At 40.8% G+C, this 12,156-nt stretch overlaps 1 protein-coding gene across 1 annotated transcript in view; it reads right to left on the bottom strand.

Moving 5' to 3' along the window:
* The window catches only part of Nup188 (nuclear pore complex protein Nup188), a 143,606-nt gene that overhangs the window by 96,287 nt on the left and 35,163 nt on the right, over nucleotides 1-12,156 (bottom strand). The window contains exons 6-7 of the mRNA XM_080281324.1: nucleotides 6,015-6,240; nucleotides 4,341-4,500 (exon numbers count right to left, since the gene is read on the bottom strand). Coding sequence (XP_080137450.1) covers nucleotides 4,341-4,500; nucleotides 6,015-6,240 — 386 coding nt within the window. The remainder of the gene's footprint in view (nucleotides 1-4,340; nucleotides 4,501-6,014; nucleotides 6,241-12,156) is intronic.

Below are 12,156 nucleotides of genomic sequence, written 5' to 3'. Positions count from 1 at the left end.
TAGGGTATATACTCGTATTCTTATAATACTACTCATTTACATTTCTATTTACGTTCTCTATTTTATTTACGTTATTTACATTTCTATTTTATTTACAGTGTTATGCACTGTCACTTGAAATAACTTATAAAACTATTTTCCATTGTTCACGTATATTTACATTCATTACTTTCACTTGCTGTTTACACATTATTTACACATTATTTACAATTCCACTTGCACTGTTTTACTCAATAGAAAGATCGTAGTCACTCTTTTATCAATTGTCAGCCCTTTACCTCTTTCCACACGAGGTTTAGTAGGGGGTAAAGGTCACAGAGCCATTTGCATGGGGGTGAAAAAAGGCCTTGAAGTCAGCAAGATGAAACATACGTCCTCTCACTTCGGAAGATGAGAGTACACTGATAACGCAGGGGCCAGGCCAGCTAGCCTAGAGGCCTGCTTTAGGGGTTATTCAGAGTTACCAATATTACTTCTTGAAACAGCTAAGTCTAGCACTGATATGATTGGCAGGAAATCTAGACAATACATTATAAATTTGGTAGTTCCAGGTGAATGTAAATATCATTTAGGCTTCTCCCTTCCCTCCTTACATGTATATTTATTACGAAAATAGATTAGAGGCCTACTTAGGAGATATATAATCAGAGCTACCAATGTTAAATCTTGAAACAGCTTTGTGTAGCACTGATATGATTGGCAGGAAATCTAAACAATACATTATAAATTAGGTAGTTCCAGGTGAATGTAAATATCACTTAGGCTTCTCCCTTCTCTCCTTACATGTATATTTATTACGAAAATAGATTATACGGCATATTTCAAGGGGAAAAAAACAGCGAAAATTAGCGGACGAGTGCACGTGAGGTGTTGTCAGGTGATAATTAGCCAATTCCAGGTGTATGGCACTCTCACTTACCTGATTTCTTTCTTGTATATATTATTTGGTATAAGAATACGACATAGGGCTTATTTCAATGGATGAAATCAGTGAAAAATTCCAGGGAAGATTTAATTAGCGTAGCATGGCCGGGCAGGCGAGAGGATAGGGTAATGGAGGGGGGGTAGGGAGGGGAGTCAAGAACGGGGAGAAATGGCTAAATTGTCAACAATGGATGGGAGTACAGATGAGATTAGGAGTGCTGACTAGTGCTGGACATTGTCAGTACTGATAGATGATACAAGCCCCCACTTGAAAGCCCAGGTGAATTCAAAATAACACAGAATCACAAAAGCGACGCCCCGCGGTATGATCCCTTGCTCCCAAGCGTCACGAAAGTGACGCCCCGCGGTTAAGGGGTTAAACATGATATTTTCAAAAACTATATAAGTCTCTAGGATAAGGAAAGCTAATGATATACTGGTACTTTAGAGCAGTGCAGCAAAGTTTGGTGTCAGCAATGAAAAATCAACAGTGACACAATTTAGAAAGCAAAATTATTAAAATTTATATGAAGGTATTTATAAATGACACCTAAAACAACATTCAGCAGTTTTGGAGTTCAAGACATTGAAATTCAAGCAGCTGCTGAATGTCTGGGAATATCTACATAATGTGTCTTCCATGACTTGTGCTGGGTCACTGTTTTGATTTAGAAAATGACATAACACTGTGAACTGTAATTTATGGTGAACAAAACACTTTCTGAAGCTTTTAAAAATTCATCTGCCATAACTCATGACTTATAATTTGGACAGCCTTCCCTCCTCCCCCCCTTTTATTTTTTCATGTGTCTGATTCTAGGCACAGGCTTCACAGCCTGTTCCTAAGGCCCAACAGTCCTCCTACATATCATGCACCTCAGCATGTCACCACTTTGACTCTAAAACTCACTGTCAATGTTGAATACAAGCTAGGGCTGTCTCATACAGGACTGGTGTGTTGGTACTGGCAGGGGTATTTTTACGACACATCAGCAGGTTTTCTGGGAGATCAGTAAAGTCTGCTTTATGAAATTCAACACCTTAAAGTGTTCCCTGCCCCAGCCGCAATTTGATCCTGGGTCAATTAGGACAGCAGGTCACCTCTCTACTGATTCGGCCACCACCTTCTCTAGAGGGGTTCTACTGTATACAAACTTTTGTTCTTGATGGCATGCAGAAATGACCAAATTTACACACATGATGATGCAATGCGAGTCATAATCCTTGCAATCTGAAGAGTACCCAATGACGCAACATGATGCAACTTCCCTATAAATGGTCATAGAAACTTTTCCTGTAGATGGAATTGTGTCAAATTTGGTTGAGTCAAGCTGAGGGTAGCCACGTCTAGGGGAAATATATGGCAACACCCGGGAGCTTATCGGCAGGGCAAGCGGCTCGTACTTAGCTCAGTATTCTCCCGGCAATCAGGCTCGAAGGGTGTGTGAGCGCGTGGCCGGCCATTTAAACCTGCATTTCCTACTACCGCACCATCCATGCCTTACGTGTATTATAGTGATATTGTGTTATATATACTGCAGCGTGCTTGTGAGGAAGGTGTATAAGTGTTTCTTATATACTTTCAGAGAAAGCCAGATTTGAAAATTCCTAACCAATTTTTACCGTTCCCCTCCTATTTTACACTAAACCTACAATGTCTCGCAAGGGCTTATCAGAGAAAGAGTACATGACAACTGACACCACTGCCATCACTCCTATGACAACTGACACCACTGCCATCACTCCATTGACAAATGACACCACTGCCATCACTCCTATGACAACTGACACCACTGCCATCACTCCTATGACAACTGACACCACTGCCATCACTCCTATGACAACTGATACCACTGCCATCACTCCTATGACAACTGAAACCACTGCCATCACTCCTATGACAACTGACACCACTGCCATCACTCCTATGGCAACTGACACCACTGTCATCACCCCCATGACAACTGACACCACTACCATCACTCCTATGACAACTGACACCACTGCCATCACTCCACACACACACACACACACACACATAGGCAGGCAGGCAGGCAGACACAGACAGACAGACAGACAGACAGACAGACACACACACACACACACACACACACACACACACACACACACACACACACACGCACACATGCACACACACACATACACACACACACAGGCTGTGATTGTACCTGTCCTCTCTGCAACTCCATCTCCTCTCAAGAAACACTACAACACTGCTAGAGGATGTGAGTAACCAGCTTGTTTGTCTAGTTTTTGTACTATTGTATTGTAAGGTATAAAATGTGTGGTTACGATACATTTCTCATAGGGAAAATGTGGTGGATTTGACTGCTATTCTCTGTCATTATACTCGTAAAATATAGGTCGCATTAAAAATCTGAAGAAAGCTTGATCAAGCTGATGATTTCTTAAGAATCCTTTTGTACAGCAAAGTAACCTATGTGTGAAAATAATTGGGGAGAACTTACGAAAGATGAACATGCTCAGCCTACGGACCGGAACGTAGGTGCTGTCACTATGTGCAACCCATTGTAACTTTTCAAAATTCATCTTCTCCATAACAATACAGGTTATAACACTGTGAATTATATCACGGGCTTCCTTAACCACTGGGCCACAAAACTGGATAGAACTTACATATACGTTTGTTTGTTACAGTGTCACTAACAACATACGAAAAAATAAACAAATCAGACGTTTTTAGGCTATTTTTGTAGTTTTCTTTGATTTACTAAAAAACTATTGGACGTATCAACTTGAAACTTTTACATATGAAAGATCGTGAAATTCTGCATATAGACATGTCCTTTGCAACTGCGCATCATGGGAAAAACTTTTCATGGTGATGTTGGGAAGTTACAAGAAGCAAGTTTTCACCTAAATAAGGTTTATTCTCGCTCCATTTCTGTACATTTATTCATCTGTTTTAGGTTTTTTTCTTTCTTATATGATAGTACAAACATCAATGAAGATGATGGGAGGCGTTTTATAACATTAAAAGCACTTTCCAGGGGTAAATTGGGCCACAGAATTTTTTTCCTTGCCGCACGAACGGAGCCAGCCTGAGCAAGGTTTTTGTTCTGTGCATGGAACAAAAACTTATTGAAAACTTATGGTGTGCATGAGGGTTAATTATGTTTACAAAGATTAGTGACTGATTTAATTGCTATACCAATTGCCTTTCAGGAGATTAGCAGGCAAAAGAACCTGCCCCTGTACTGTACAGACAGGAATGTACCCATCATGCAGCTTACTGAGAACCAGTATAAAACTCTATTAATGACAAGTGATACCACTGTAATGATAACACTGCTGTCAATTCAAGAGAGGGGAAGAGGAAGGTAACCTTATGCTAAGTGACCCTGAAGCCCAGATACTAATGCCCTGACTCTTACCTTCCTCAGACCAGAAGAGCTGTGCTGGAGGGTCCTGAGCCAGACATGTCTTAGCTAATGAGGTGAGGCAGGGCAGGTTGTCCAGGATAAGACAGGAGGCAGCAGCACACACAAGTGAGTACACCACAGATGATGCCACACCTAACAGTAGCCCATCACCCTAAATATCAAAAGTAAGAGTTATTTACAAATAGGTCATTATTATCATCCAATACTGATTTAGCCAAACAGTGTGATTACAAAGGCCTTTAATACAACCTGAAAACTGAACAATTTTCTTTTATGCCCTACACATCCTCTTTTAGGTAAATTAACAACAATGTGCACTAATAGGCTTAGACAGGACGTCAGTAGCACAACCACAGGGGGGCACCCCACAAACTGCTAATCCCCTTTCCCCAGACACCACCTCATTCAGCCCACAACTTAGTGATCTCGGTATACTGAGAACTGAACACACAAGAACCAAATACTGTATATTACACAAGTTACTGGTCAACCACAATAATACAAGAACTGAGTTTTTCAAAGACTCACAAGAAATAGATGAAAAAACCTAAGTTATTTTCTTCACATACAGTATAGGCTGCTTTCATCTATACAGTACCATACAGTACTGTGAAGCAATCTTTATTGAGTGCAGGCTATGTTGAATACCTGTATGTGCAATTTAACAGTCCTTATAAGTACTGGAACCTTGGACATCTAGTACATGCTACATAATGATAAATTTGACTGAGCAACATATACAGCACATACTATTTTCCTTATTTAAAAAATGGGGTCTTAGTTACGGCAGTTTATCAGATGGCCCTAAACGTGTGACATTTTGAATTCTCGGGACAAAACAAAACACGTCCATGTAAAGTTTCATACGTTCCTTGATTTTTTCCACCATCTTCAGGCAAAGTGTCATTACTGCGACATTACATAAAATCTAACCCGGTAACACTTCGGAATTCCAACGAAAAATGACTGGTAAACTCGGGTGAGGAGGCTATAAGTCACTGTCATTTTTAAATATCCCACAGCCGATAGGCCTACCTTATCACAGCTCTGTATTAAGTTGTATCTAAGTATCTGAAACTAAAAAGACAGAAGCTTGCTGATGATGCAAAAGTAGAAAGCAAAATGCAAAACGTTGTCAAGTAAATCTGAATATTTGTCTACTTAGTCAAGTAGGACATCCCATGAATGTCCCCCCTCCCATCTATCATTCATCAAAATTCAGGGAACATGTTATATTTCATTACAATTCTGATGTTTTATTAGGTTACATTTTACAAACTACTGTAATACAGTAATGAGATAATTTACCTTAATTTGCCTGAACATGAGAAAAAAACAAGGTACAACACAATACTTGTAAAACTTTACCTGAACATGTTTTTATTTGTTTCAAGAATTCAAAATGCCACATGTATCTAGGCCGTCTGATACACTTAGTAAGGGCCCGTTTTTTAAATTAATGTACTGTATACAAATAGCTATATATATTATTTTATTTGGGCAATATTATCATTAAACAATTACTTAAACCCATATAATAAAAATAATTTTAAATGCTTTGTTAATAATGAAAGAACTCAGACAACCAATCAGCTTAAGGTTTGTCTCTTCTCAGATCAGATCAAATAGGCTATAGTACAGTACAGTAGCAGTGTACACTGTCACCTGTATGGCTTGACAATGGAGAGCTTCTTGCAGGTAGCCAAAAACATTGCCTGTGAGTGCCCTATGAGCCAGCTTGTGATAAATGTGTGGTGTGGAAGGACTGGGGGCACGTAACTGCAGCACTGACCAGGCCAGAACCGGAGCTAGATGTGGTGGTCGAGATCCCAGGCCTGCCATTACTGGCTCCACCTTCTCAACCCATTCCTTTTCACACAAACTGTGACCACTAGAGAAATATGTACAATATGACTGGTTAAGTAAAACAGTGTATCATGATGCACTGACTTACAAACTCTAAAAGATAGGACAGCACATAGCAAGACATGGAGGAAGGTCAGGTGAGAAGGAATAATGGACTTTGGATGTACTGGGCAAATTATGTATAGACGTCATTTTGTCCACACTAACCTTGAGAAAAGAGTGTACTCTAAGAGTATACAGAAGATGCCAAGCATGGGCTAACTGGCCAACTACAATTATGCTCTTATTAGAGATAATGCAAATGTTTTTATTGAGCATATGCAAAACTTTTCAAACTAGGGTCATTTGATTCAGCCCACATGAACTCCCTCAGTACAAGATGTTTCCTGAACTGAATAAAACCATCTGGCAAGCAAGAATAAATTACCCTATAAAACATCTTGGGTTGCAGAGATGATAAGCAGTTTTTCACTGTGCCCCTACCGGGACTTCTCCTACTCCTCCCTCCTTAACTGCACCAACACCATACTCAAAACCATGCACACACACATAGGGTTGCATTCACCTTTGCTGACCATGACAGCTTTGCTAGGGCAGCAGTGGGGTAGAGGGTGAATGGGACTGATCACTCTGAACAGCTGTGAGGCAGAGGGTGAACAGGATCAATCACTCTGATCGCTTCATCCACTGTGAAATGGCAAATGGTATTACGAATGCCCACCAGGCACTGCTAATTTCATGTGGTGCATCACTTGATGTAGTGCTGCTTTGGGCGTCTGCCCTTTCCTCTCTTCCTTCCTTCCTCTTCTGTCTTTCTTTCCTTCATTCATTCCTCTTCCTTCTGTCTACTGGTGACTTTGCACTCCCTCTTCTGTATTTCTTTCCTTCATTCTTTCCTCTTCCTTCTGCCTATGGGTGACTCTAAACTGAGTGACAAGCTAAATGGTTTTCTGTACACCAGGAAACCATTTGCTATGATGGGTGGTAATCATTCACTCTCATCTTAAATGTCAGGACCAACTGCCTAGCCCCGGGCTCCTACGCTCCTCATGGGGTAATGTACAGGTAGGATTGGATGATGGATGGTGACAACCATATAACCAAATTATGGCACCTGGTGGTTTAGTGGGTAATTAAGGCACTCCAATTGGATTGAGCTTGCGTAGGTATATACCCAAGGGATGGTTGGAGTTTATTGCTCACATAATGCCACTCAGGAATGAGTGAGGCTGGTCACTCTCATCTTAAATGTCAGGATCAATTTGCCTAGCCCCAGGCTCTTACACTTCTCATGGGGCAACATAGGATTGGATGATAGATGGAATGTATTCAGTAAATTTTATCCCATTTTCATTATACAGTACTGTAACTGGCTGAGCCCTGAGAGGCTTCGACACTGCTGAAGTACTTTAGGCATGGCTGAAAAATACAGTGTAGCTGTAAAATCATGCAGTACTGTTTCATGTTACAACTGTTTTTCTTGTTTTTCGCTACCTGTAACATAAGACCGTTTCCTTTGAAATTCTTGCCTCGAATGAAACAAAATATCAGTAAGAAAAGCCAGCCTAAAGAGGGTGGTTGTATTTCCATATGCAGGAGATGTCTGTTGTAATGACTCGGCAGTCTCGCTAGCCAACACTTCACCAATAAGACTGCCTTGCTAGTTTGTGAAAGGATGCCAAGTGAAGTGATCATCATTGCCTTTCAGGAGATTAGCAGGCAGTTCACCTGTCACCATGTTAGCTTGCTAGAGTAAGGTGTAGGCTATACGCTAAACTACTACGCTGCTAAACGCTACACACCTAGACCGTCGCATGGTCAGTTTTACTGTAAACATACTGTGAGTGTTTTGTGTTCTTGAACTTGGGCGTTTCTATGACTAGCTGAGTATATACACAAAGGCATGTAATTTTTAAAAATAAATCAACAATCTTTCAATCAATCAATCAATCAATCATTTCCTGTGGCACCCCACGGGATGCATAGGGCCTCAATGAACTCTCTCCACCAATTTTTGTCTCTTGCCATCTCCTTCAGGTCCCACCAACACTCCTCTCCTGCTTCTTTTTTCATTGTCCTCAACCAGGTTTCCCTGGGCCTACCTCTACCTCTTCTTTCTCTAGCAATCCACTCTGGCACATCCTGTATTAAACAACCTTTTTTTTTCTGTATATGTGCCCCAGCCACTTCCAGCGAGACAGTCTCACATATTCATTAACTGGTTCCACTCTCGTAGTATCCCTTACTCTTTCATTTGTAACTCTGGCTTGCCACTTTACCCCAAGAATCCTTCTCAGTATTTTATTCTCAAATCCTAATACTTTCTGATCTGTTGCAATTGTACTGTACCATGACTCATGCCCGTAAATTAAAATGGGTCTAACCATGGACTTGTAAATTTTCACTTTAGTATGTACCGAAAGCATATTATTATTCCAAACAGATTTCAACATTCCAACAGCTCGCCAAGCCTGTCTAATCCTCTCCTCAATTTCATTGTTTAATGATCCATTAGATGATACAATCGTTCCCAGATATTTAAAGTTTTCTACATTCTTCACCACATTATTCCCAATTACACAATCGATTTGGTTCTCCATGTTCATATTAATAATTTCAGTCTTTCCACAATTTATTACCAATCCCACTTTTTCTCCTTCCTCCACCAGACAATCGAGCACCCTCTGCATCTCGTAAATACTTCCGCAAATCAGTACAATATCATCAGCATAGTCCAAATCCATCAGCTTCTTATTTTCTGTCCAGTTAATTCCTGCACCTGTTCTCCTTACAACCTTTTTCATAACATAATCCATAACCAAAACAAACAACAATGGCGAAAGAACTCCTCCTTGAATCACTCCTGACCTAACTTGAAATGGATCACTCAAAGAACCACCCACCATTACCTTACAAAAAGTACCTTCATGCAGGCTTCTAATAATATTTACAAACTTTTCTGGTATACCATAGAATCTCATAATTTTCAACATAGCTCCACGCGAAACACTATCAAACGCCTTTTCAAAATCCACAAAACACATGTTAAGTGGCATTTTCATCTCATTAGCTTGTTGCATTAGATGCCTTACAATAAAAATCTGATCATTACAACCTCGACCCTTTCTAAATCCCGCTTGTTCTTCTCTTAAAATTTTATCAATTACTGGCTCTATTCTGTTCAACAAGATTTTGGAAAAGACTTTTGCAAATACAGGTGTCAAAGTTATCCCCCTCCAATTGCCACACACACTTAAATCTCCCTTTTTTGGTATTTTTATAATCACTCCATTTTTCCACTCTTCTGGAATTCCACCATTATCCCAAGCCACATTAAAAAGTTTCAAAAGCGCATTCATCAACTCGTCATTTTCCACCTTAAGCATTTCAGGGAATATTCCATCCTCACCTGGAGCCTTAAAATTCTTTAACTCCTTTATAGATTTTGCTACCTCTTCCAAAGTTATATCCCCTGTTTCTATCTGCAAATCTCTCTCGGCTGGCAAAATGTCCTCTTCAGCTGGGATTGGTCTATTTAGAACAGATTCAAAGTGCTCTTTCCATCTTCCTTTTATATCCAAATCTTTAGTCATCAAATTACCATTTCTATCTCGTACAGGTATTTCCTTCCTTCTCCTTTCAGTCCCAGTTAACTCCTTTATGGCCTGATACGCTACTCTTGTGCTCTGACCGTCATTTTTACTTAACTTAATTTCTGTCTCTGTCGCCTTTTCATCATATAGTCTCCTCTTATCACGTCTAACGAGTCTTTTTACTTCAGAATGTAAACTCCAGTACTTTGCTCTAAGTGAGCAGATGGAGAGAACACTTTAAGGAATTGTTGAACGTAGAGGATGGAAGTAATGCGAGTATAAGTGGCTGGGGAATGGCTGGGAGAAGGAGGGAGGTGAGAAGACAGGAAGAAATCAGTAGGACAGAAGTTGTGGAAGCAATGAAGAAAGTTAAATCGGGGAAAGCCCCAGGAATTGATGGAGTGTGTGGTGAAATGCTGAAGCATGGGGGAGAGATAGTAGTAGAATGGATGTGGAAGATGTGCAGATTGGCCTGGGAGGAAGGTAGAGTCCCGGAGGATTGGAAGTCAGGTGTAATTATTCCCTTGTACAAAGGGAAAGGGGAAAAAGAAGTGTGTGGTAATCATAGGGGCATTTGTCTTCTTAGTATAATAGGAAAAGTGTATGGTAGGATACTTATAGACAGAGTTAGAGAAAGAACTGAGAAATTAGTTGGAGAAGAACAGGGAGGCTTTAGGAAGGGAAGAGGTTGTGTAGATCAGATATTCATTCTTAGATCTTTAGTGGAAAAGTTTCTAGAGAAGGGAAAGAAGTTGTATGCGGCTTTCATGGATTTGGAGAAAGCATATGACAGGGTGGATAGACAAGGATTGTGGAAAGTGTTAAGAATATATGGAGTAGATGGGAAGTTGTTGAATGCTGTGAAGAGTATGTACGATGGTGCGAAGGCTGCAGTGCGTGTGGATGGTGAACTAAGTGAATTTTTCTCTTTGAAAGTTGGTTTGAAACAGGGATGTGTCATGTCTTCATGGTTGTTCAATCTGTACATGGATGGGGTAATAAAAGAGGTACAAGGTAGGGTAGTGGATGTTGGAGTGGCCCTGGTGAGAGAGGATAGTGTTTGGAAACTCCCTGTACTGTTGTTTGCAGATGATACTGTGTTGTTGAGTGAAGACGAAGGGGAGCTGCAAGGCTTGGTGGATGAGTTTGAGAGAGTGTGTAAGAAACGGAACCTAAAGGTGAATGTAGGGAAGAGTAAAGTGATGGTCTTTGAGAGAGGTGAAGTCAGTGAATGTACAGCGAGGTTGGATGGTGAGGAATTGGAAAATGTGAGTACGTTTAAGTATTTGGGTAGTGTGATGAGTAAGGATGGTGGTTTGGAGGGTGAAGTGCTTGAAAGGGTACAGCAGGGAAGAAAGGTTGCTGGTTCCTTGAAAGCAGTGATAAGAAACAGGGAAGTGAGCATGGAAGTAAAAAAGTTACTACATGACAGTATTGTGATACCAACTCTAACGTACGGAAGTGAAGCTTGGACATTGTTGGAAGGACACAAGTCAAGAGTGAGAGCAGTGGAAATGAGTTATTTAAGAGGAGCCTGTGGAGTCACGTGGAGAGACAGGCTGACGAATGAGGATATAAAGGAGCGTTGTGGTGTGGATGTGGATGTGATAGGAAGCGTTGTGAGGAACACACTGAGGTGGTTTGGCCATGTGGAGAGGATGGAGGGTGAAAGACTGACGAAGAGAGTGTATGTGAGTGAGGTGGAGGGTGGAAGAGGGAGGGGGAGACCGAGGATGAGATGGAGGGATGGGGTGGAGAGGTATATGTGAGAGGGGGGTGTGAGTTGGGAGCAGGGCAGTGAAATGGCGGGGGACAGGGCGACTTGGAGGCGATTTGTTTGTGGCCACCCCAAACGGGATTGAGGCGTCTGGCAATAGATAGATAGATAGATAGACTTCAACTACCTGGCCATCAACATGTTGTTCTTCACTTCTTAACTTAGCCTCTTTCCTTTTCTGAATTACATTCCATGTTTCATCTGACATCCACTTTTTCCTTCTCGTTTTTCCCTTTTTCTTAATAGTAACCTTAGCACTCTCATGCAAGACCTCTTTTACCTCTCTCCACATTTGATTAATATCATTGTCTTCAGATTCCATCAAAGTCTGCTGGACTAGATACCTGTTTCTACATTCGCACCGAAACTTTTCCCTCGTGCTCTCATCACTTCTCAGCTCATGAAAATCATAATTATTACCTCCTGTACAATTACCATTAATGTTTCTCTTAAGTTTTATTTTAATCTTTGACACAACAAGTTGATGGTCACTACCTATATCTGCCCCCCTCCTTACAAATCTTGCAAATAACTTCTATGCCTTCTGCTAATTGCAATATGGTCAATCTGG

Source organism: Coenobita brevimanus, chromosome 89 (genome assembly GCF_032717465.1).
Source record: "Coenobita brevimanus isolate Jiangsu-jjx chromosome 89, ASM3271746v2, whole genome shotgun sequence".
Lineage (NCBI taxonomy): Eukaryota > Metazoa > Arthropoda > Malacostraca > Decapoda > Coenobitidae > Coenobita > Coenobita brevimanus.
The sequence above is the reverse complement of the archived record's forward strand: the minus strand, read 5'-3'. Positions and strand labels throughout refer to the sequence as shown.